The sequence below is a fragment of the Hyla sarda genome, chromosome 4, assembly GCF_029499605.1.
Source record: "Hyla sarda isolate aHylSar1 chromosome 4, aHylSar1.hap1, whole genome shotgun sequence".
Classification (NCBI taxonomy): Eukaryota; Metazoa; Chordata; class Amphibia; order Anura; family Hylidae; genus Hyla; species Hyla sarda.
This window is the reverse complement of record NC_079192.1, coordinates 215,994,396-216,020,786: the sequence shown is the minus strand read 5'-3', so window position 1 is coordinate 216,020,786 and position 26,391 is coordinate 215,994,396. Positions and strand designations below refer to the sequence as shown.

At 44.7% G+C, this 26,391-nt stretch overlaps 1 protein-coding gene and 1 long non-coding RNA gene across 10 annotated transcripts in view; one reads left to right on the top strand and one right to left on the bottom strand.

The window, feature by feature from the left end:
• The window catches only part of LOC130368970 (uncharacterized), a 98,742-nt gene that overhangs the window by 8,026 nt on the left and 64,325 nt on the right, over positions 1–26,391 (bottom strand). The window lies entirely within an intron of this gene.
• Positions 1–26,391, top strand: part of RELN (reelin) — a 1,155,521-nt gene that overhangs the window by 1,120,873 nt on the left and 8,257 nt on the right. Inside the window, exon 64 of one of the 6 annotated variants that reach the window (XM_056573505.1) lies at positions 15,261–15,396. The exons of 1 other annotated variant lie outside the window; for it this stretch is intronic. In XM_056573505.1, coding sequence (XP_056429480.1) covers positions 15,261–15,390 — 130 coding nt within the window. In that variant the 3' untranslated portion in view covers positions 15,391–15,396. Of the gene's footprint in view, positions 1–11,766; positions 12,438–14,154; positions 14,443–15,260; positions 15,397–26,391 lie in introns of those variants that run through there. 4 more of the 6 variants (XM_056573507.1, XM_056573504.1, XM_056573503.1 and 1 more) reach the window with 4 other exon arrangements.

Below are 26,391 nucleotides of genomic sequence, written 5' to 3'. Positions count from 1 at the left end.
CCAAGGAGTGGGTCAGAGCACCTCTGGAAATTCGGTTCCCCGGATCGTCCCCGGCCAACACTTTCCAGGTGAGGTCCCCCACATTAGAAAGAAGGGACGATCCCCAAAAAAATGCAGTGTGTCGCAAGAGAGGGATTCAGAAGGACACCACCACTCAATGCGACACTTGCCCCGATCATCCTGGCCTCTGCATTAAGGATTGCCTCAGGGAGTATCACACTTCCATGGAGCACTAAATTTTCCCTGATTTTAATTCCCCAGAATTTGACTCTAATGTACCAGTCCAGAGTACATTGTCTTCCAATACTGAACTACTAATCTAGTACTAGTTAAAGGACCTTAACATGTATAGCTTGGAAGAAAGAAGAGACAGAGGGGATATGATAGAGACTTTTAAATACATAAAAATAATCAACACGGTAAAGGAGAAGAAGATATTTAAAAGAAGAAAAACTACCACAAGAGGACATTGTTTTAAATTAGAGGGGCAAAGGTTTAAAAGTAATTACAGGCAGTATTACTTTACTGAGAGAGTAGTGGATGGATGGAATAGCCTTCCTGCAGAAGTGGTAGCTGCAAATACAGTGAAGGAATTTAAATTGGCCAGACTAGATGGGCCAAATGGTTCTTATCTGCCGACACATTCTATGTTTCTATGTTTTAAAACCAAACACCCCCAACCCCACCCCACCCCCCCAAAAAAAGGAAAAAGATTCCCAATATAATCTTTTTTTTTTTTATTCCCCCCCATGGGTCATGGGACACAGAGTCAACAGCATTGGGAGATTGTAGTTGCCTCACATGCACAGCGCTCTCTCCCCACCTGAGCGGGGTGCGCATTTGAGGTAACAGAATAGGGACGGCCACACACATCACATTCCCAGAATGATGATTCAAAGCATAAAGTTTGGGGCGGGCATCATTTTTACTTTTTGCTATACTCTGGGTCATCATTCTGGGAATATAATTGGCATATCAATTCACTAAAATTGCAATTTTCATTTTACCCAAACTACACTTCATCAATTCACCACTATACACCTTCCCTAGGGGGTGTACTGTTTGTAATAGGGTCACACGTGGGTGTTTCTTTCTTGTATTTTCCTGTTAGGTCTGTAAGAAACATCGGCCTCAAATGCGAAGAGTTCTCGATCAGGAGCTATGTCGTATTTACAGGCGACAATACAGAGTCACATGTTAGTGGTTCCCAGAATGATGAAGCAGAGCATAGATTTAAAACCACAATTTTCAAGAGCTACCCTTCATCCATTCCTGGAAAATAAATTTAGGAAACACCCGTGCGTTCAAAATGTCCTCTTTACCCCTATACCCATTCCTCAGGGTGGGTACATTCTGTAATGGTGTCACATGTGGGTGTTTCTTTTTGTATTTTCCTCTGAATGTATGTAACCGTCAGCTACTGATATGCAATAGGCCTCAAATGCAAACAGACCTCTATGACTTCTGAGCCTTGTTGTGTGCCCGCCCAGCACATTACGCCATATGTTGATGTATTTCCATAGTCAGGGGAAAAAGCTTCCAACATTTGTAACCCAACTTCTCCAATTACCTCTTGTGAAAACGTTAAAAATTGGGTAACCCCAGCATTTTGGTGTAAAAAATAAAATTTTTCAATTTTACGGCCCACTGCTCAAAAAACCTGTGAGGTGTTGTTACGCCGAGCGCTCCGGTTCCCTGCTCCTCCCCGGAGCACTCGCGGCGTTCTTCAGCGTGCAGCGCCCCGGTCAGACCCGCTGACCGGGAGCGCTGCTCTGTTATCACCGGCGATGATGCGATCCGTGTAGCGGGACGCGCCCGCCCGCGGGTCGCATCCCAATCTTCTCACCTGCCCCGTCCTCCTGCTGTCCTGTCCCGGCACGCGTGGCCCCACTCTCTAGGGTGCTCGCACGCCGGCTCTCTGAAATTTAAAGGGCCAGTGCACCATTAATTGGTACCTGGCCCAATCAGTACCTATCACTTCCCACATTATATAAACCCACTACCCCTTCCTGTCCTTGCCGGATCTTGTTGCCCTAGTGCCCTGAGAAAGCGTTTTGTGTGTTCCCAAGCCTGTGTATCCAGACCCTTGCTGTTGCCCCTGACTACGAACCTTTGCCGCCTGCCTTGACCTCTTGCTACCTCTGACCTTGCCTTCGCCTTGTCCTTGTGTACTACGCCTATCTCAGCTGTTAGTGAGGTTGAGTCGCTATCGGGGGATACGACCTGGGAGTTACCGCCACAGCAAGTCCATCCCACCTTGCGGTGGGCTCTGGTGAAAACCAGTAACTTCTTAGAACCGGTCCCCTGGTACGGCCCACGCCATCGCCTCACTAACACAGAGGATCCACTACCCGCTTTCAGTCCGGTTCCTGACAATAGATCCGGCCATGGATCCCGCTGAGGTACCACTGCCAAGCCTCGCTGATCTCACCACTGTGATTGCCCAGCAGATCGCCCAACAAGGACAGCAGCTGTCACAGTTGACTGTTATGTTCCAGCAGCTTCTACCTCCACAGCAGCAACCATCTCCTCAGCCAGCTCCAGCATCTCTGCCACAGCGAGCTGCCGCCTTCACGTCCAGAGTCCGCCTGTCTCTACCTGACAAGTTTGATGGGGATTCTAAGCTCTGCCGTGGGTTCCTGACCCAGTGTTCGCTGCACCTGGAGATCATGTCGGACCACTTTCCCACGGAACGGTCTAAGGTGGCATTCGTGGTCAGTTTGCTATCTGGAAAGGCCTTGTCCTGGGCCACACCGATTTGGGACCGCAACGATCCTGCTACTGCTACCATCCAGTCCTTCTTCACCGAACTACGCAGTGTCTTTGAGGAACCTGCCCGTGCCTCTTCCACTGAAACAGCCCTGCTAAACCTTGTCCAAGGAGACTCTACAGTGGGCGAATATGCCGTACAGTTCCGTACTCTGGCCTCTGAGTTGGCCTGGAATAATGAGGCTCTCTGCGCGACCTTCAAGAAAGGTTTATCCAGCCACATCAAGGATTGTCAGGCCGCACGAGAGATACCTTCCTCCCTGTCTGATCTCATGCATTTGGCTACCCACATTGATATGCGCTACATTGAAAGACGCCAGGAGCTTCACCAGGAAAAAGATATTGTTCGCACCAGGCGTAATCCGCGCCTGCCTCCTCTCTTTCAGCATCCATTGCAACCTGTTACTGTGCCTTCCGCCGAGGAGGCCATGCAAGTGGACTGGTCTCGCCTGACCCAACAAGAGAGGACTCGCCGTAGGAACGAGAACTTGTGTTTATACTGTGCAAGCTCTGAGCATTTCTTAAAGGACTGTCCTCTTCGTTCTCCGCGTCAGGGAAACGCGCGCACCTAGTGAACGTGGGAGAGGCGTTACTAGGTGTGAATTCTTCCTCTCCACATCTTACCATTCCAGTACGGATTTCCTTGCCCACTAAGTCTTCCTTCTCTGCTGAGGCCTTTCTGGACTCCGGTTCAGCAGGAAATTTCATCGAAGCCTCACTCATCAACAGGTACAATATTCCTGTTACCTGTCTCGTCAAACCTCTCTTCATAGCCTCGGTGAATGGAGAGAGACTGGTCTGCACCCTGCGTTATCGCACTGAACCCCTGCTCATGAACATTGGAGTTCACCATCTTGAAAATATCGAATTTTTTGTATTGCCCAATTGTACTTCAGAAATTCTTCTTGGCTTGCCCTGGCTCCAGCGTCAAGCACCTATCCTCGACTGGGCCACTGGGGATGTTAAGAGTTGGGGACCTTCCTGCCACAAGCGATGTCTTAAGTCGGTTCCTGTCAATCAAGTCTCCATCGCTCCTCCATTGCCTGGTCTTCCAAAGGCCTATCAGGACTATTCAGACGTTTTTTGTAAAAAGCAAGCAGAGGTCTTACCACCACATAGACCCTTTGACTGTCCTATCGACTTTGACCACATAGACCCTTTGACTTGCTCCCTGGTACCAATCCGCCCCGTGGAAGGATTTACCCACTCTCCGCTCCACAAAAACAAGCCATGTCTGAATACATTCAGGAAAACCCAAAAAGAGGTTTTATCCGAAAATCTTCCTCTCCAGCCGGAGCTGGATTCTTCTTTGTTTCCAAAAAAGACGGATCTCTACACCCTTGTATAGACTACCGTGGTCTTAATAAAATCACAGTAAAGAATCGTTATCCTTTGCCTCTGATCTCAGAACTCTTTGACCGACTGCGTGGGGCAAAAATTTTCACCAAACTGAATCTAAGGGGCGCATATAACCTCATCCGTATTCGACAAGGTGATGAATGGAAAACCGCCTTCAATACTAGAGATGGTCACTTCGAGTACCTTGTCATGCCCTTTGGACTTTGCAACACCCCTGCAGTGTTTCAGGACTTTGTTAATGAGATCTTTGGGGACATGCTGTATTCCTGTGTGGTAGTCTATCTGGATGACATCCTCATTTTTTCCCCCAACCTAGAGAAACATCGCCTCCTTGTCCGTCAAGTGCTTCAGCAACTATGCCAAAATCATCTTTACGCCAAAATTGAGAAATGTTTATTTGAACGCAGCAGTCTTCCCTTCCTAGGATACATTGTGTCCGGTCAAGGTCTTCAAATGGACCCTGATAAGCTATCTGCGGTAGTAGATTGGCCTCGTCCCACTGGCCTACGAGCGATCCAAAGATTTCTCGGATTTGCAAATTATTATCGTCAATTTATTCCTCACTTCACCATCGTTGCTCCTATCGTAGCACTGACTAAGAAAAATGCTAATCTGAAATCTTGGCCGCCACAAGCGGAGGAAGCCTTTAACCACCTCAAAGCCACATTCTCCTCTGCTCCAGTCTTGTCCAGACCAGATCCTCTGAAGCCTTTCTTCCTCAAGGTTGACGCCTCCTCAGTTGGAGCCGGAGCTGTTCTTCTACAAAAATCCGCTAAGGGAAAAAATATCACTTGCGGATTTTTCTCCAAAACCTTTTCTCCTCCTGAAAAAAACTATTCCATAGGAGACCGTGAACTATTGGCTATTAAGTTGGCACTTGAGGAGTGGAGACATCTTCTGGAAGGATCCCTTCATCCCGTCACCATCTATACAGATCACAAAAAATTGTCTTATCTTCAATCCGCCCAGCGGCTAAATCCTCGCCAGGCTAGATGGTCGTTGTTTTTTGCCCGTTTCAACTTTCAAATCCACCGTTGCCAACTTTCAAATCCACCGATGCCTCAGAAGCCGAGACCCTTCCTCATCACATCATCCCTCCTGAGTGTCTGATCTCTTCTGCTCCTGCTTCTCTGGTGCCTATTCCTCCAGGAAAAACTTATGTCCCTCCACGTCTTTGCCTCCGGATCCTCAAATGGGGCCATTCCTCCCTTCTGGCTGGTCTCGCTGGAATCAAAAAATCTATACAGTTGATTGCCAGACACTATTGGTGGTCCTCCCTGCAAAAGCATGTGACCGATTTTCGTACGAGCCTGTACAGTGTGTGCACGTGACAAGACCCCATGCCAGAAGCCTGCAGGCCTTTTCCTTCCTCTGCCAGTACCTGAACAACCTTGGTCCCACATAGCCATTGTCTTCATCACTGACCTTCCTTTATCCCATGGCAACACTGTCATCTGGATGGTCGTTGATGGTTTTTCCAAAATGGCTCATTTTATTCCGCTTCCTTGCCTTTCTTCTGCGCCACAGTTGGCGAAGCAATTTTTTCTGCAGATTTTTCGTCTTCACGGGCTTCCCACGCATATCGTCTCGGATAGAGGCATTCAATTTGTGTCAAAATTTTGGAGAACTCTCTGTAATCAATTAAAGATCAAATTAAATTTATCTTCCTCCTATCACCCCCAATCCAATGGACAAGTGGAAAGAGTGAACCAGATTCTTGGTGACTACTTGCGACATTTTGTCTCCTCCCGCCAAGATGATTGGGTTGACCTTCTGTCGTGGGCTGAATTCTCGTACAATTTCAAAAATTCTTAATCTTCCGCCAAATCTCCATTTTTTGTGGTGTACGGCTGTCACCCGCTGCCCCCCTCCCCATTCCCACTTCATCTGGAGTTCCTGCCGTGGATGAATTAACCCGGGACTTCTCCTCTATCTGGAAGGAGACTCAAGTCGCTCTTACTGGCCTCTTCTCGTATGAAGAGACATGCGGATAAAGAGAAGAACTCCTCCTGTCTTTGTCCCTGGTGACAAAGTGTGGCTCCAAATACATACGGTTTTGTGTCCCTAGCTACAAGTTGGGTCCTCGTTACCTTGGGCCATTTAAAATCAAAAACCAAATTAATTCTGTCTCATACAAGCTCCACCTTCCTTCTTCTCTTCGTATTCCTAACTCTTTCCATGTATCTCTTCTCAAACCTCTTATACTTAACCGTTATTCTCCCAAGGTCACTGTTCCTGCTCCTGTTTCTGGCTCCTCTGATGTCTTCTCTGTCAAAGAGATCCTCGCCTCCAAGATCGTCCAAGGTAAAAGATTTTTTTTTATTGATTGGGAGAATTGTGGTCCAGAAGAGAGGTGCTGGGAACCTGAGGCCAACATTCTGGACAAAAAGCTTGTCCGCAGATTCCTGGGCTCCAAAAAGAGGGGGAGACCAAAGGGGGGGGGGTACTGTTACGCCGAGTGCTCCTGGTCCCTGCTCCTCCCCGGAGCGCTCGCGGCGTTCTTCAGCGTGCAGCGCCCTGGTCAGACCCGCTGACCAGGAGCGCTGCTCTGTTATCACCGGCGGGGATGCGATCCGCGTAGCGGGACGCGCCCGCCCGCGGGTCGCATCCCAATCTTCTCACGTGCCCCATCCTCCTGCTGTCCTGTCCCGGCGCACGCAGCATTATAAAAACCCACTTCCCCTTCCTGTCCTTGCTGGATCTTGTTGCCCTAGTGCCCTGAGAAAGCGTTCTGTGTGTTCCCAAGCCTGTGTATCCAGACCCTTGCTGTTGACCCTGACTACGAACCTTTGCCGCCTGCCTTGACCTCTTGCTACGTCCGACCTTGCCTTCGCCTTGTCCTTGTGTACTACGCCTATCTCAGCTGTTAGTGAGGTCGAGTCGCTATCGGGGGATACAACCTGGGAGTTACCGCCGCAGCAAGTCCGTCTCGCCTTGCGGCGGGCTCTGGTGGAAACCAGTAACTTCTTAGAACCGGTTCCCTGGTACGGCCCACGCCATCGCCTCACTAACAGAGGATCCACTACCCGCTTCCAGTCCGGTTCCTGACAGGTGTAAGTACTCACTGTACCCCCTTGTTACCTTCCTTGAGGGGTGTAGTTTCAAAATTGTGGTCACTTGTCGATTTTTTTTTTAGACTTTTTGTCAGAACCATAACCATTGCAGTGCAAAGCACCACTTTAAGCCTCAAATCTTATTGTTGCTGTCTCACTCCTAAGCCCTGTTTTGAACCTACATAGTGTTTTTCTGCCTCCTATTTCCGGATTTCCTTATTCTGGAGAAATCGGGCTACAAATTTTGTGGAGCTTTTTTTCTCTTACTACTTGTGAAACAAATAAAAAGTTGGTTAATACCAGCAATTCAGTGTTAAAAATCAATTCTTTCACTTTTACAGCCCACTGTTCAAAAAACATGTGAAGTACATTACTTATTATAATCCTTGTTACGTTCATTGAGGGTTGTAGTTTCTAAAATGGTGTCACGTGTGGGGAAAAATACTATTCCCATTCAGGTTTTCACCCTCCTGGGACAAAATTCCCAAACTAGGAAACCCTATACAAATAAATTCCTTACTTTATTAATTCATATTTAAAAGTATATCAAGTTGTGAGCAAAAACAAATATAATGGCCCTTATTTACTAAGAGGGAAGTGTTTATTCTGGAGTGATTTCAATATCACTCTTCTTTTTTTTCAACCTTATTTACTATTCTGTCGCACGTTTTTTGTGTCGCACTAGTCAATTGTGTCGCACAAACTTCGAGCTAAAGAAATTAGTTGTGTGAGTCAAAATGGTTTAGACTTGTTTGTTTAAAAATGTTTTCATGAATCAAAAGTATTCATGTGTTATAATTTTTCAAACATTACAACAATTATCCTTGTTTATCAGTTTGGGTGTTAAATTGATTTAAACCTAATATTGCAAATGTGTTAAAAAGATAAAAAATATATAAACATTAACTATCAGAAAAGCATTCAATATTTTATTCATAAAAGTGTTGAACTGTACAAAATGTTTTCAGGTTATAAAACAAGATACTTTCACACAAAACACAATGGCAAACAGTCCCTTGTTAGAAATCACTAAATTTTTTTAATTTGACTCGGCCCTTGGCTGTCAGTTATTGTGTGAAGCAAACTCACACTTTTTGTCGAGTGATTTTGGAAGTACTCCGAGTATTTTTTGTTTTTTGTCGGTAAAACACCCATTTTGCATATAACACGCCCATTTCAGAGTGAAAAAAAACACTCCAAGTGTTTTCTAAAGTGTCGGTTGTGCGACTAAAATTTGGCAGCATAAATAGTCGCACAGACGTTGTGACTAAAATTTAGGCTCAATAACCGAGAAAAAGAGTCGGTTGGACTTTAGTAAATGAGGGCCAATGTATGTTTAAAACCGCAGCCTATTGGTTCAGATTATAATGGAGTACACACTCCTATTAGTGCTTTCGCTCAATAGTTGGTATGATTGCTCCCGATTGGGATGCACCCTTATCACATCCAGGATTATTCCTATTAACACCAACTATGAGTAATGAGTGTTCTGAACCATAAGCTGCTTAGTAAAATGCCACATGCCAACACCCCCCCCCCCCCCCGACGTTTCGCTAGCCGTAACCAGCTTTGTCAAGGGTAGAGGTGCAAGTGACACCATTCCTGGATTCGGAGGGTGAAATACCTTCTGTTTGTGGGCATACCCTGTCACCCTTATTCCCTTGTACCAATCAATGTCTGCCACATAGCTAAAATTACTCCCCTAACAAGTGTGCTAGTCCCTAATTGGCCAATGTCACAAGTATGTCGTGAGCATTAACCAATGTTTTACTTACCTTCATTCATGCTTCCGTACTTGCGCTGATTATACTCGTGCTCCCGAGTGTATACTTCCGGTTTGTGGCATTTCACATGGTCAGTCAGCCGACCGATCATGTGACTGTTCCTGTTTGCGGTCATGTGACCGGTGACGTATCTCTCCAGTCCACATGACCATATCATGTGATAGGCCGTACATTGAATCCTGGGTTTTTCGCAAAACCTACTTTTAATGCGCATGCGCCCAACACTGTGAGTATAATAAGGATTTATTAATGGCTAAAATGTATTAAAAATAATAATATGTATGGGGTTACTGCTGTTCTTGCACAATGGGGGCTTTGTAAACCCACATGGCCCCCGACTTCAATTACAACAATCTTTTCACTCCAAAAGCCCAATGGCGCTCCTTCTATTCTGAGCATTGCAGTGCGCCCCGCAGAGCACTTTACATCCACATATGGGCTGTTTTCTTTCACAGGCGAAATTGCACTACAAATTTTGGGAGCATTGTGCCCTATTACCCCATGTGAAAATGAAACATTTGGGGTAACACTAACAATATAGTGCAAAAAATCTAATTTTTCACTTTTACGTCCCACTGTTCAAAAAACCTGTGAGGTGTAAGTACTCACTGTAACCCTTGTTGCATTCCTAAAGGGGTGTAGTTTCCAAAATGGTGTCACATGTGGGGGGTTTCTGCTGTTCTGGCACCATGGGAAGTTTGTAAATGCACAAGGCCCCCGACTTCAATTTCATCAAAATTCTCTCTCCAAAAGTCCAATGGCGCTCCTTCTGTTCTGCGACCTGTATTGTGCCAGCAGAGCACTTAACATCCACATATGAGACACTTTCTTATTCGTGAGAAGTTGGGTTTCTAATTTTGGGGTCCATTTTCTCCTATTACACCATGTGAAAATGAAATATTTGGAGTAACCCCATCATTTTAGTGTTAAAAATCAAGTTTTTCATTTTCACATCCAACTTCAACGCAAAGTCATCAAACACCTGTGAGGTGTTAAGGCTCACTATACCCCTTGTTACGTTCCTTGAGGGGTGTAGTTTCCCAAAAAAGTATGCCGTGTGTTTTTTTTTTTTTTGCTCCTTGTTTTCTAAGCATTGTAGTGCACCAGCAGAGCACTTAATGTCCACATATGGGGCATTTTCTTAATCGGGAGAAATTGGGCTTAACATTTAGGAGTCCATTTTCTCCTATTACCCCTTGTGAAAAAGAAAAATTTGGGGTAATACCATCATTTTAGTGTTAAAAATCAAATTTTACATTTTCATCTCCAACTTCAACGCAAAGTCGTCAAACAGCTGTGAAGTGTTAAGGCTAACTATACCCCTTGTTACATTCCTTGAGCGGTGTAGATTCCAAAATGTGTTTGTTTCTTTTTTTGCTGTTCTGGCACCATGGGGGCTTCCTAAATGCAACATGGCCCTCAAAAACCATTATAGTAAAATTCGTTTTAAAAAATCCCACAGTTGCTCTTTCCCTCTTGAGCCATGTTGTGAGCCTGCAGAGCACTTTATGACAACATATGAGGTATTACCATACTCGATAGAAATTGGGCTACAAATTTTGGGGGGCTTTTTCTCCTTATACCACTTCTAAAAATGAAAAAAATGGGGCTACAAGAACATGTTAGTGTAAAAAATGCAGATTTTGATTTTTCTCCTCCACTTTGCTGCTATTCTTGTGAAACACCAAAAGGGTTAACAATCTTTTTGAATGTCATTTTGAATACTTTGAGGGGTTTAGTTTCTATAATGGGGTCATTTATGGGATATTTATCACAGAAAGGCCCCTCAAATCAACTTTAAACTTAACTGGTCCCTGATAAATTTTCATGACATTTTGGGATTTTTCACCAAGAAAGGATGCAAGTAACAACGAAAATTTACCACTATGTTAAAGTAGAATATGTCATGAAAAAAAAGTCTTGGAATCAGAATGAAAGGTAAAAGCATCCCAGATCCCAGAGTCCCTAAGGGGTTAAGTGTCACAAAGATTAAATATTTAGTTTTTCAGTTTAACTCATGGATGGCATTGTGTCTCAGGGCTCTTGTGATCAATGAAAACAATCTCTGACACCTGTGATAATTAGATTGCCAGGTGAGCCCAAGTTAAGGAAAAACTACTAAAGATGGCTGTTCCACATTATTAAGCAGAAATATGGGGAAGAAAAAGGATCTCTCTGCTGCCGAAAAGAGTGAAATAGTTCAATACCTTGGATAAGATATGAAAACATTAGATATTTCTCGAAAACTTAAGCACGATCATCGCAGTATTAAGAGATTTGTGGCTGGTTCAGAGCACAGACGGGTTCATGCAGATAAAGGTACATTGAGGAAGATGTCTGCCAGATCCATGCATCGGATCAAGAGAGCAGCTGTTAAAATACCCTTACATAGCAGCAAACAGATATTTGAAGCTGCTGGTGCCTCTGGAGTACCACAGACATCAAAGTGTAGAGTCCTCCAGAGTCTTGCAACTATGCATAAACATTCTATTCGGCCACCACAAGCAGAAATGGCTGCATTGAACAGAAAAATACATGAAGACTAATTTCCGAACAACACTGTTCCCTGATGAGTGCTGTGCAACCCTGGATGGTCCTGATAGATGGAGTAGTGGATGGTTGGTGGACGGCCGCGCGGTTCCAACAAGGCTGCAATGTCAGCAAGGTGGTGGTGGAGTCATGTTTTTGGCTAAAATCATGGGAAGAGAGCTGGTTGTCCCCATTAGAGTCCCCAAAGGTGTAAAGATGACCTCTGCAAAGTATGTAAAGTTTCTGATGGACCACTTTCTTCCCTGGTACAGAAGGAAGAACCATGCTTTCCGTAATAATGTCATCTTCATGCATGACAATGCACCATCTCATGCTGCAAAGAATACCTCTGCATCAATGGCTGCTATGGGGATAAAAGGAGAGAAAGTCATGGTGTGGCCTCCATCCTCCCCTGACCTCAATCCTATTGATAACCTTTGGAGCATCCTCAAGCAACAGATCTATGAGGGCGGGAGGCAGTTTGCATCCAACAGCAGCTCTGGGAGGCTATTCTGACATCTTGCAAACAAATTCAAGCAGAAACTGTCGAAAAACTTGAAAGTTCAATGGATGCAAGACTTGTGAAGCTGCTATCAATTAAGGGGTGCTATGGTAAAATGTAATATGACCTGTTAAAATGTTTTAAAAATGTTTAAAAAGTTAAAACGTTGTTAAAAGTTTGATTGAAATAGCTTTTGATTTCAGTAAATATGCTGCAAACACAACAAATGATAAGTGTTTTGAAACTTACTGTGCGTAATAATTTGGAACAGTACATTGTAAGTTTTTTATGTTTAAAAAATACTGTTATTAGGAGGTTTGTTCAATAAAATTTTAATTGTACTTTTAATAGTTCATAACAAGAGATTTATGCTGACTGTTATTTACATCAATTATTTAGGTAAATGATAATAATATAATTTGCATAATAATTTGGAACAGGGTGTATTATGGGTAAAATAATTGTCAGGATCCGGACTGGTATGCGGAGAGGACACGGGTGGTGGATCCTCTGTGTCAGTGAGGTGATGGCGTGGGCCGTACCAGGGGAACGGAATCTAAGAGGTTACTGGTTTTCACCAGAGCCCGCCGCAAAGCGGGATGGACTTGCAGCGGCAGGTAACCCCCAGGTCGTTCCACCTGATAGCGACTCAACCTCACTGACAGCTGAGACAGGCACGGTACACAAGGACAAGGCAAGAGCAAGGTCGGACGTAGCAGAAGGTCTGGGCAGGCAGCAATGGTTCGTAGTCAGGGGCAACGGCAAGGGTCTGGATACACAGGCAATGGAACACACAAACGCTTTCTCAGGGCACAAGGCAACAAGATCCGGCAGGAACAGGAAGGGGAAGTGGGTTTATATAGTGTAGGAAGTGTTAGGAACTAATTGGGCCAGGCACCAATTAATGGTGCACTGGCCCTTTAAATCTGAGAGACCCGGCGCGCGCGCACCCTAGAAAATGGGGCCACGCGTGCCGGAACTGAGCAGAGGGACGGGGCCGGTGAGTGACACGGGATGCGACCCGCGGGGTTACAATAATATTGGTTAAAAAAAATTGTTCCATTGTTGCCATAGAAACATAGAATGTGCCAGCAGATAAAAAAAACATTTGTCCCATCTAGTCTGCCTAATATTGTGAATGCTACGAATAGTCTTTGGCCTTATCGTAAATTAATTATATATAAAAATCTTAATCATTCCAGTACTTATCAGCTGCTGTATGTTCCACATTTATTTAAACAATGCACATAGCACAACATTTGGCTCACCTCACTAAGCAGATGATACACATTTATCTTCTTTACATGTACATGTAGAGTAACTTTGTCACCATTTAAGACTCATCTTGGCCACTCTCCATTCCTTCAACACTCATCAAAACGGTCACACATCTTAAAGGGGTTCTCCGGTGCTTAAACATCTTATCCCCTATCCAAAGGATAGGAGATAAGATGCCTGATCGCGGGAGTCCTGCCGCTGGGGACCCCTGGGATCATGCACGCGGCACCCCGTTTGTAATCAGTCCCCGGAGCATGTTCGCTCCGGGATTGATTACCGGTGACCACAGGACGGGCGGCGTGTGGCGTCACGCCTGCACCCCCATGCTACGTCACGCTCCGCCCTTCAATGCAAGCCTACGGGAGGGGGCGTGATAGCTATCACGCCCCCTCCCCTAGGCTTGCATTGCGGGGCGGAGCGTGACGTCACACACTGGCGCAGGCGTGACATCACACGCCGCCCGCCTTATAGTCGCCCGTAATCGGACTGATTACAAACGGGGTGCCGCGTGCATGATCCCGGGGGTCCCCAGCGGCGGGACTCCCGCGATCAGGCATCTTATCCCCTATCTTTTGGATAGGGGATAAGATGTTTAAGCACCGGAGAACCCCTTTAAAGCACCAATATTTGTTTGTTTGTTTTGTTTTCACCATATTTTTTTTTTTTATATAATCATATCTTCTTTTGTTGTATTTGGAAACAATTACCAGGATTGAGGTGCCATTTGCTTAACTAGTGATTGTCAGCAAGTCTGACCCAACTTATTATTTGCAATTCACACAGACAGTCTATGAATTCCTCTATTTCTTTATCTAGAAAGTATTACTGTGGTGATTGGTTAACAATAGTTTGCTCCTCCCTTTTGTATATCTTAACACAGTATTCTGGGCAAATGGCTGACGCGATGTCATGTACAAAGCAGGTCCATTTAGATGCTACCACTACTATTTATGTATATTCACTAGTAAATTGCTGGAACTGCCTGTGTGTACTCTTTGCACATCTTCCCTTTACCTCCTCTTAAAACACTCTCTCTTCTGTCTGCTGCACCAAAAGGAAAAAAAATCACGCAATGTTTGCATGTGCAACTGGAGGTATTGCAATGTAGAAGAGCCCTAACTAACAGAAAAGTTGCCCCTGTTGCCTTAAAGGGGAACTCCAGTGGAAACAAGTAGAAAACAAATGTTTTAAAATCAACAGGTGACTGAGAGTTACACAGCTTTGTAAATTACTTCTATTAAAAATCTTAATCCTTCCAGTACTTCAGCTGCTGTATAAAACAGAGAAATTTGTGAATTTATTTTCTGTCTGACAACAGTGCTCTCTGCAGACACCTATGTCCGTGTCAGGAACTGTCCAGATTAAAAGCAAATCCTCATAGAAAACCTCTCTTGCTCTGGACAGAGGTGTCAGCAGAGAACATTGTTGTCAGGCAGGAAAGAACTTCACTAATTTCTCTGTAGTATATCTGTAGTATACAGCAGCTGATAAGTACTAGAAGGGTTAAGATTTTTAAGTAGAAGTGATTTACAAATCTGTTTAACTTTCTTGCACCAGTTGATTTGAAAACATTTTTTTCCACTGGAGTACGCCTTTAACATTTGCACACCCGTATATGGTTAATATGTGTGTGTGTGGATCTTGTTATGAGCCGGACAAGATAAAGAATTTTCTATATTGTAATACTGCTGAGATTCCGGACAGTTCTAATAATTTACAGCTTAATTCTTTTTGAGATCTTTACTTATATTTATATATGGCTGACTGCATAACGTGCTCTAAAGTATATTTGTGTGAGATGTTATTGTACACAGATTCTCTAATAACATAAAATGAAGTCTCACTGTCACCCCCAAACATGTATCATTACATCATGAATGTTCAGTACGTGTCTGTATTGTGAGCAAATACTGCATGGCATATGTAGCAAGTATTATGAATGTCTGCAACCACAATAGTAATGTCTCTCATTTCTCTTTTTATAAGAGATGAAAATTCGTTTATTGCCTCTAATCCTCATCCGTCTTTTATGAGTAATCACAGTGCTGCATGTATAGAAAGCCATTTTCTAACTTGTGTTATATTTCATTATTTGCTTTCATTGGTTCTACACTAGAGTAAGGTAAGTGCATTCTTTGTCTCCTCTTATGTAAACATAGCTATAAAAACAGTGCAACATTTTAAATAAGGATGTTGTCAAGTATATGCTTAAAAAATACAGAACATACAGATCCTTCTTACCAAGAACCATGTCATTGTTATACATACATAGTTATGTAGCTGCTCTTAACTTCGACAATAACTCAGTGGGTATGAAAGGTGATGATTGATTTTGCTGTGATTTTTTATAATAAACAGATAGAGGGCTGTAAAAGATATTTTTGAGGTGACGCATTTAAAGAGTGGTAGAGGGAGCGCTCCCTTTAGTCAGGTAGTCCCCCACCAAATTAGGTTAAAAACCCTCGGTAGAAAGGTAAGGAATGCACCATATTAGCTAGAAGCCATTACTTGGTAGGTAGGTAGGTAAGTAATGCCCCCCCCCCCCCATAAAGGTAAAAGCCCAAGAAGAAAGGCAGACAACCTCACTATCATCTAGAAGCCCACAGTAGGTAGGTCATTCTCTCCACACCTCCAGTTAGGTAAAAGCCCCCAGAAGGGAGGTACCTTGGGTAACTTTTAGGGATGCTGTAAGGTTGCTGATCCTCGGTCTGATTCTTATTAAACCACATGGATAGAGTCGGACAATTTGTCTGTTTCTAGAAAGTCAGGATATAGGCAATATCACACAGGTGCAACAAAGGGGATCAGGGAATGTAGCTAAGAAGGGACCCTGTACTAATGTGAAAGAATCTTAAAATACACCTCCTTAGTTTTTTTTTTTTTTAAGTATTTATTAAAATTTAGCAACTTTAATAACAAACAAGAGCAACATGGATAATAGCACTCTCCAAGGGTCCCAGAAACCAGCACTGAAACGGTAACAAGGATTCCATTTACACCAGGATGAGCACCAGTGGAAGAGAAGGGTATATCTGAGACCCGATCAGAGTAGCCCCAACACAAACAAACACACATACATACAAACAAGCATGCTTCCAGGCAAACACCCCCCCCCCATCCCAGCCCCCTCTCCTCACAAAGGGCAGAACTACACCATAGCAACCTACTGAGTCAGTCTGACCGGAGGGTCAGCCAAATCGTCCAGCAAAAGCCTAGTCAAATTTCTCACATCTCACATATAGAGCCTGGTACAACAGGACATATTTGTTTACCAAGGTTAACCAACGAGACAGTGGGGGGGGGGAGGGTGGACGTATCCTTTCATGTCATGACTACCACTTTACAGGCACAAAATAGCAGGAAGCGAATCAGCAAGCGTCTAAGTGAACTAGAGATCAAGTCATTAATAACCCCCAGCAGGCACACCAAAGGGTTGAGTATAAAAGATGATCTAGATGATCAGCTAGAAACCCCATCAGGTGCCAACCTCTGAAGAGCATCTAAAGCACAGATCGGATGAAGAAACGCCAATACGCTTCAGCTCAGCGGGGGTATAATACAACCTCAATACATATCTAAAAAAAAAAAAGGCACAGACAGCGCTCCATAGTGTGATACCATTTTCAACAGGAATAGATGTAGTAAAAGTGATGCTTACCACATCAAGTTACACTCCATCAAGTGTAACTATGGAAAAGAGCAAAGGTTTTAGGTGCCTGCAGCCACTCCACGTCCAACTTCAATGTAAAAGCAAAGGTTTCCTCCAACGTATCGACAGGTTTCAGAGGCGCTGGATACACAAACTGAAGGGATCTCAAGTTTATTCACCCATGATGCAACGCATTTCACAGTAAGACTGCTTCATCAGGTATACTCCGCTGAGTATGCCTGATGAAGCAGTCTTACTGTGAAACGAGTTGCATCATGGGTGAATAAACTTGAGATCCCTTCAATTTGTGTTTCCAGCGCCTCTGAATCCCGTCGATATGCTGGAGGAAACCTTTGTCAATACATATCTAGATTGGATCAGCATATCTCTATTGCTAAACACAGTGGAATAGTAAGAAACTTCAACCTCCTTCCACTGACACTTGGACAAACCGGGGATATTAGCCACCCATTTAGGAAAGGTTAATGAGAATGGGATAGGCCCCAGTGACTGGAGAAGGGCATAGGACTGAGTAAGAAGTTTAGAAAGATCCGTGGTGCCCAGGAGAAGCTCCACATCAGAAAACACAGGGGTAAACTTCAGGGAGCCAAACTGTGCCTGAACCGCATGCCTGAGCTGAAAATACCTATACAAGGCACTTCCAGGGATGCCATAACGTTCCTTCATGTCCAAAAAGGATAGGAAAACCTGCTCCTCCCCGAACAAGTGGATCACAAATTTGACACCGTGAGAACCCCAGAAACTAGCCTCTTGTAACCCGTGTAGGTAAGGTAAATGTACATTCCCCCACAAGGGTGCCCTAGGAGATACCAGAGGCTGCGGAAATTCACTCAACACCACAGACCACACTTTAGCTATGTTTAAAACAGGAGTGAGAAAATAAGAACTAGAGTGATACCTGTAAAGTGTATTAGTGAGAGCTTCATAGCAACCCATAAGTACACTAGCCAGGGCCGTCGCCGAGTTCGACAGATCCACATCGATCCACCACGCTGCATAGACCAGTTGGGAGGCAAGAAAATAATTATATACATCAGGGGCAGCTAAGCCGCCTTGCCTCTTGGGAGCCTGGAAAAGAGCCCGACCCGACTGGGAGGTTTTCCCTGCCAATAGAAGGATCCCAGAGCACCACACAGCATATTTAAATATTTCCTGGGGGGAATAACCGGGGCTAGGTGAAAAAGATAAGGGAATTTAGGAAGAGAAATAATTTAAAAAATGTTGATCCTGCCAGCTAGGGAGAGAGGGAGTGCGGACCAGGCAGTCAGTCTCTCCACAATGGAGTGCAAAAGTGGTTCCAGGTTCAGGGGGAGGTAGTCAAACAGGGACGGAGTTACCTCCACTCCTAAGTATCTGAAGCGAGAAACCACCAGCACCCCAGCCGGAAGAGAGTTAGTGAGAGGGACCCCAGATGAAAGTGCCATTAGGGAGGATTTAGCCCAGTTGACCTACAAGCCAGAGATCGCACCAAATCGGTCAAGTAAATCCATAAGGGACAGGAGAGAACCCCCAGCATCCGCCATTTATACCAGAGTATCATCTGCAAAAGGGAAACCTTCTCTACAATAGACCCCCTGGGAATACCACAGATATCTGGATCCCTATGAATGGCTGTCGCTAAGGGTTCTATCGCCAGCGCAAACAGGAAAGGATAGAGAGGGCACCCCTGTCTCGTCCCGTGACCCAGAGAAAAGGGAGCAGAAACGTTTACATTAGTGCGGATACGGGCCCTAGAACTATCATAGAGCAGGCGAACCCAGGTACAGAATCGGGCACCAAAGCAAAACACACCCAGCACCTCCCATAGATAAGGCCAAAATACAGAGTCAAAGGCCTTATAAATATCAAGACTAACAACAACACCAGTAGGAAAGCCCTCCCCCACCGCTGCTATGTTGAGCTGCAGACGCTTCACATTCACATCAGTAGCTCTACCTGGCATAAACCCCATTTGGTCAGGCTAAATGATAGCACCAATAACCCCATACAGATGGGTGGCCAATACTCAAGCCAAAATCTTAATATATACATTTAAAAGGGAAATAGGTCTATATGAGCCAGGTACCACTGGATCCTTTCCAGGTTTAGGAAACACAACAATGAGTGCTTCCCTCATAGAGTCTGGAAGGGCATCGGCTATCGAGTGAAACAGATTAAAGGACATCTGCAGCGTTACAAACACTTATCCCCTATCCTCAAGATAGGGCATATGTGTTTGATCGCGTGGGGTCCGAAAGCTGGGGCCCCCGGCGAACTCCTGTACGGGGCCGCGGCTCTCCCGTGCAGGGGGCGTGTCGGCCGCAGCATGACGTTGCGGCCAGCACGCCTCCTCCATACATCTCTATGGGAGAGGCGGGGAGGCAACGTTCGTGCCTCCCCGCATCCCCCATAGAACTGTATGGGGACGGGGAGGAGACGCTACGCGCCTTAGCGCTCACCATGAGCGCTTATGGTGGCGCCCCGTTAGGGAGATCGGGGGGGGTCCCGCAATGAAACACTTATCCCCTATCCTGTGGATAGGGGATAAGTGTAATGCCGCTGCAGTTGTCCTTTAAGAAGAATAGGAGCCAGTCACTCCTCATTCATCCTGTACCAATCTCCTACCATCCCATCTAAACCCATAGTCTTCCCATGATGAAGATCACATATAGCATGTGCCACCTCCTCAACCGTAAAGGGGGCATCCAACGCCTCTGCCTGAGCATGACTAAGCAAGGGGAGGGATAAATCTTGCAAGAAAAAGAGAATTTCCCCCTGACAGGGTTTAAAGGGGGCATTATATAAAGAGGAGTAAAATTCCCTAGCGATAGAATTAATCAGCTGAGGATCAGCCACCACAGCACCGTCACTGTCCTTAATACAAGGGATAGAGGCCACCGGGCGACTAGCCCTAGCTAAATATGGCAACAGTTTACCACTCGTATCCCCGAATTCAAACAGGGCAGCCTCCCTATCCGCTAACCGCAACTGGACCCTATCTTTCTGGACAACCACCAGAGACCTCTAAGCCTTTGCCCATGCCCTCGCATTCTCAGGGATGTATTCCTAACATACTCAGCCTCCAAAAAACACTCACCTCCTGCAGTAGTTTACCCTCCATAGCCAACCTAACCGGATCAGGAACCACGTTGAAATCTCCTATGAAGAGGACAGAGTCAGAAGGAAAAGATAACAATTTGTTAGTTATGAGCTCCAATACAGAGACCTGAAAAGGAGAGGGCATATAAACAGAGACAAGAACAAAGGAGAAAGAACCCAGAGAACAATGTAAAATTGCAAACCTCCCAAATTGGTCACAGGCGGCCTGAGAGACCACCAACGGTAGGGCTTTGGTAATCAACACAGAGAAACCCCCCCCCCCCTAGCATAAGTGGCCTCGCGCTATCCATGCCCTTTTAAGTGCAAGGACTTTCTGACCCATGCCTCTTGTAGACAAATAATGTGAGGAGACTGGCGTTTCATAAAGTCAAGATATAAGGTCCTTTTAAACTTAGAATTGAGCCCCTGAACATTCCAACTAACCACCTTCAAGGTCCCCATCATGAAACGGTACAATACATAGAAACAGGAGACACCAACGTAGGACCAGGACCAGGGAGGGCTGAGCACCGGGACCACACACACCCCACACAACCAACAAAAAGATGAACAGGACACAAACACAAAACATAAATACAAAGGCAACAAGGCAGGAGCAAAACATCCCCCCGAAAACCCTGTCTAACACTAAACGGGACATAGTAACCGGTTGTTCCCTAACACAATGTAGAACTATACCCAGAACTCAACTACTGTGGGCGCCAAAGGACGCCGAGGAAGACTAAAACTACTAGTACACAATCCCTCCCACCACTCCACCAGGAACTTAGGTAGCCGGTAACTAAAGAAACTACCCCAAGAGACCTTAAGGGAACTGGAACCTATGGAGGCCCTAAGCAAAAAACTGACTCCCTAACCACTAACTAAAGACATTCACGTAGAGTAGACTTCAGCAGGGTAGTCCAAAACTGTTCAATCTGGCAGTCTGACAGGGGGGGCTGCATCCTCCCAGTGAAGAGCATCAGTCAGAGAAGTAAAGAACTTAGTGGAGGCCCCATCCACCACTCTCAGGCGAGCAGGATACAACATCGAGTAGCGATAGCCTTTGGCTTGCAGCTTCGCCCAGACCTCCGTGAACTGCACCCGCTGCTTGTGAATTTCAACCAAGAAATCAGAGTAAAAGTACACTCTGCTTCCTTCACAAGTAACTTTGCCCTTGATACGGACAGCCCAGAGGATGGCATCTCTATCATTGAAGTGGAGAAGCTTCGCCAGGAAGGGAAGTGGAGGGCCACCAGGAGGAGGAGGCCGAGACTCAGCGGGCCTGTTCAACAGAGAAATAGGAAGAAAAAGTGTCCACTGTAAGAATCTCCTTCAACCACGTTTCCAGGAACAACACAGGATCGTTCCCTTCCACCTTCTCAGGAAGGCATACATGGCGGATATTATTGCGCCTCAGGCGATTCTCCATGTCATCAAGACTATTCAGGACCCAAGTGACCTGACGCTGCAGCAAGTTAACTCGCTCCGGGAGCGGGTGTAAAGTGTCTTCCACCGTAGAGACCCTGTCACCTCTTCAGTGCGTTCACAGATCTTTTGTGTCTCATGTCGTAGAATAACAAACTCCTGCCGCAGTTCATCCACTTTGGTCACCATAATTGACTGACAGGAGGTAAAGGCAGCCAAGAGTTCAGTGAACAGCTGATCAAGGGCAACAGCATCATACACAGGAAGGTCAGGAGACTGTTGCTGCGGTAGAGTCAGAGATCTTTCAAATAAGGACAGTGGAGGGTCAGGAGAATCACCCCTTGGACGGTCTGGAGCCCTGGATAACTGGCTCAGCGCTTTCGGGAGGACCCATCATCAGAGGAGGCATCCTCATCAGAGGTCGGCCTTGAAGCCCCAGCATTCAGTTTGGATTTCTTATTTCTATTCCTACCACGGGAGCAACCGATGGGCGAAAGGGCCAGACAGAGAGTAGGTAGAAAGTCACTAGAGGCCCAGTCCAAGGAAAGCAGAAGACAAAGCACACAGGACAAGAGCACGGCTCCCGGCGGCGTATAGCAGACTACGGAGGTAAACCACAAGGCACCACAAGTCCCAGCAGTACAGCAACAAGTATCTAGAGTACTCACAGGCCTGTGCAGTGTGTACTCTCCAGCAGTGGAGAGCTCCCTCACGCAGGAAGAAGCCCCAAAACAGCAGGTGCACCAGTCCAGCAATGCAGGAGGTTATAAGGCACCCTTAAAGGGGTACTCCCATGGAAAACTTTTTTTTTTTTAATGAACTGGTGCCAGAAAGTTAAACAGATTTGTAAATTAAAGAAAAAAAGGGTATAAGTGCAGCTCACAATCAATACACTAGTCCGAGGTTAACTTGGGTGAGCACCTATACCCTAAGTGCAGAAGAAAAGCTTTTTGTAGAAAAATATTTACCCAAAACCTCAAGGACAGTGTATGAAATTTCTTTGGGGATTAATGGAACAGAACGTGCTTCAATTAACAGTTGGATTTATTAAAATATCATAATAATAAAATAGTAGTAATAAACAACAGATCCCCTCACAGGGCTCTATGGGGGGATCTAACAATATACTAAGAATTAATTAAAACAATTACTGATGCCACTAACAGGTTGTTTTGTGCGTTCACTTAGGAGGAGATTTATCAAAACCTGTCCAGAGGAAAAGTTACTGAGTTGCCCATAGCAACCAATCAGATCACTTCTTTCATTTTTCAGAGGCCTTTTCAAAAATGAAAGAAGCTATCTGATTGGTTGCTATGGGCAACTCAGCAACTTTTCCTCTGGACAGGTTTTGATAAATCTCCCCCTTAGTGAATAAATATACATCATATAAATGTGACTGACGATGAATAGTTCACTGAAAGGATGTTAAGAAATAACAGTTAACATATAACAATGTTGCTGAAATGTCTTTCAATGAAAATGAATGGTAATAAATATAGAACAGTGTTGCAGTATTATCCTCTATTAGAGGAGATGTAGCAGAGTTGCGGTATCCTCTGGACCGATAGTATTAGTAGTCCCAGCAGAGTATATAAAAAATGAATGGCAGTCTATGGGCTTTGTGCGCTGATGGTTGTCTGCGCTGGCAAGCGCTGACTATAGATAAATGTTGCCGGTGGTGATGGCAGCTGGTCCGGATTGCACCGGACCTGTTGTACAAGCCGCCCATCTGTATGCACAGGGATAAACAGCGCTCTTGATGTAAAGGTTAAGCACTCACCGGTAATTTGATGGAGATCAGTCCACGTTTGTGCCGGGTCAGGTAGAAGACTGTAAGCCGGTTCACCGACACGCTGCAGCGCCTCAGCCTCGTGGTTTCAGCGTGTGACGTCACAAGGTACTCTGCTGGAGCGAATAGCAATTTAGCAGGAGCCGTGGATATTAACAGCCGTATATGGATCGTCTGGTAGGTATGTTAATATCCACGGCTCCTGCTACATTGCTATTCCAGTGAGGCCTTCGCTCCAGCAGAGTACCTTGTGACGTCACACGCTGAATCCACGCGGCTGAGGCGCTGCAGCGTGTCGGTGAACCGGCTTACTGTCTTCTACCTGACCCGGCACAAACGTGGACTGATCTCCATCAAATTACCGGTGAGTGCTTAACCTTTACATCGAGAGCGCTGTTTATCCCTGTGCATACAGATGGGCGGCTTGTACAACAGGTCCGGTGCAATCCGGACCAGCTGCCATCACCACCGGCAACACTTATCTATAGTCAGCGCTTGCCAGCACAGACAACCATGAGCGCACAAAGCCCATGGACTGCCATTCATTTTTATATACTCTGCTGGGACTACTAATACTATCTGTCCAGAGGATACCGCAACTCTGCTACATCTCCTCTATTAGAGGATAATACTGCAACACTGTTCTATATTTATTACCATTCATTTTCATTGAAAGACATTTCAGCAACATTGTTATGTTAACTGTTATTTCTTAACATCCTTTCAGTGAACTATTCATCGTCAGTCATATTTATATGATATATATTTATTCACTAAGTGAACGCACAAAACAACCTGTGAGTGGCATCAGTAATTGTTTTAATTAATTCTTATTATATTGTTAGATCCCCCCATAGAGCCCTGTGAGGGGATCTGCTGTTTATTACTACTATTTTATTATTGTGATATTTTAATAAATCCAACTGTTAATTGAAGCACGGTCTGTTCCATTAATCCCCAAAGAAATTTCATACACTGTCCTTGAGGTTTTGGGTAAATATTTTTCTACAAAAGATTTGTAAATTACTTCTATTAAAAAATCTTAATCCTTCCAGTACTTTTAAGGGGCTGTATACTACAGAGAAAATGCGTTACTTTTTAGATTTCTCTGATGTCTTGACAACAGTGCTCTCTGCTGACCTCTGCTGTCCATTTTAGGAACTGTCCAGAGAAGGAGAAAATCCCCATAGCAAACATATGCTGCTCTGGACAGTTCCTAAAATGGACAGAGATGTCAGCAAGAGCACTGTGGTCATGACATCAGAGAAATCTAAAAAGTAAAGCATTTCCTCTGTAGTATTTAGTCCCTAAAAAGTACTGGAAGGAGTAAGATTTTTTAATAGAAGTAATTTACAAATCTGTTTAACTTTCTGGCACCAGTTGATTTAAAAAAAAAAGTAGGGAAGGAGGCGAAAGTGTCAATACAGATTAGTGTACAGAGCTCCACCACACTTGCAGCAGCAGACTCAGCCTGAAGCCTCAGGGACGCCACGCCAGGCCAGCACTGAGGAGCCCGGGAGTATCCTAGGAAGCTGGGAAGCCACGCCCACGAAGCCTGTAATTGTGGTGCCCGTCCTCACCGCCCCGCAAATTTGCAGTCCAGCTCGAGGATGGAAGGAAGCAGCCGGCGGCGCCCCAAAGCAGCAGGGATGCCACCCGACAGCCTCAGCAGACAGGACCCCACTCCGCACCAGGAGACTGCCGCTCACCAATTCTGCCGTCCGCCAAGATGCAGTACACCGCATGGGCCATGGCTCACCTGTACCTTAGTTGAAAAGCAGAATACAGTGATTCATAAGAATTATTATATTGATAATGTTGTAAAATTTAGATTGTTTTTTATATTAATTAGTTCCATTGTAACTATTTATGTTGAGACTATAACTCTATGGAAAATTGGTATTTGGTTTAAAGGTCTCCAAAATGTCAACCCCCCCTCCCCCCCCCCCCCCAAATAAATAAATAAATAAATAAAATAAATGATAAAATAAAAGAAAACTGAGAAGATAATTAATACACATGAAGCAATACTCTCATATAAAAGTCAGAAATAACTGATAGAAGCTATAAATCACATCCAGTACAGTAAACACAGTGTAATCTGAGATACAAAATGAAGCCACCCAAACCTGGTGGCAAAAGGAGCAGTTTTTCCTGGCACAGGTAAAGAGTAGTGCAGTATCACACTATAGTGAAGGGAGATGCTGCTGTACAGCAAATCAGTGCATTCACTTCAATAATACAAGGGAAATTCCCACTATGACTAGGATCCAGTCATTCACATGAACCACAGAATCAGCAGTTCCTGGCATTGCATGTTTAGTATGATTTAAAGAGTATCTGTCATGATCTTGTTAAATTTTATAATCCTGTCAGTTCACTGCCATCATGATAAGCCACCCTGCCTTTATTTGTATTATTTTTTTGTTTTCTACCTTGATGTTGCTCTGTATTTTCTGCTCAGCCTCAGTCAGATTCACAGACTGGGAAGGGGTGTTCCCCAGCAGGCATGACATCATCTGAAGCCATACAGGGGGGAACTTTGTCCCTTACTTTGCTACACAAAGCCCAGAGCAGTTCAGTGTGAGATGAACTATGAGTGGCTAAGGCTGCACACACACACACACACACACACACACACACACACCCTTCCTTAGCACTCCAGACTGCATTTCCTGATTTTGGACTTCTGTCGGGCCAGCAGGAATCCAAAGGGGGGGAAATGCGCTCTAGACAGGTATAGAGACACCTTGTGGCAGCTTTTTAAACACAAATAAAATATAGAAAACATAATATTTTTTTTAAACAAAGTACATTAGAAAGATGTTTTATTCATCATAAGGAGTGCAATAGCAAAAACTTTTTTAATGACAGTGCCCATTTTAAGTTATAATGGACCAGAAAGGACCATTGTACGTTAAGAATATTGTACATAGAACCACTGGTGGTTGAAAAAGACATCCTGATCAATTTAGTCTGTCCTTACATTTTTGCTTTTTCAATATTAACTTAGAATACATATATATGTAGGTCTCAGCTTGACTGTAGGGAAGTGAATGCTATATGCAAATAAGTTTAGAATTTGATAGGCAATAAGGGGGAGCAGTGTTTTTGTTTTTGCTAGAATGGATTAAAGGGGTTGTCTGGCACCA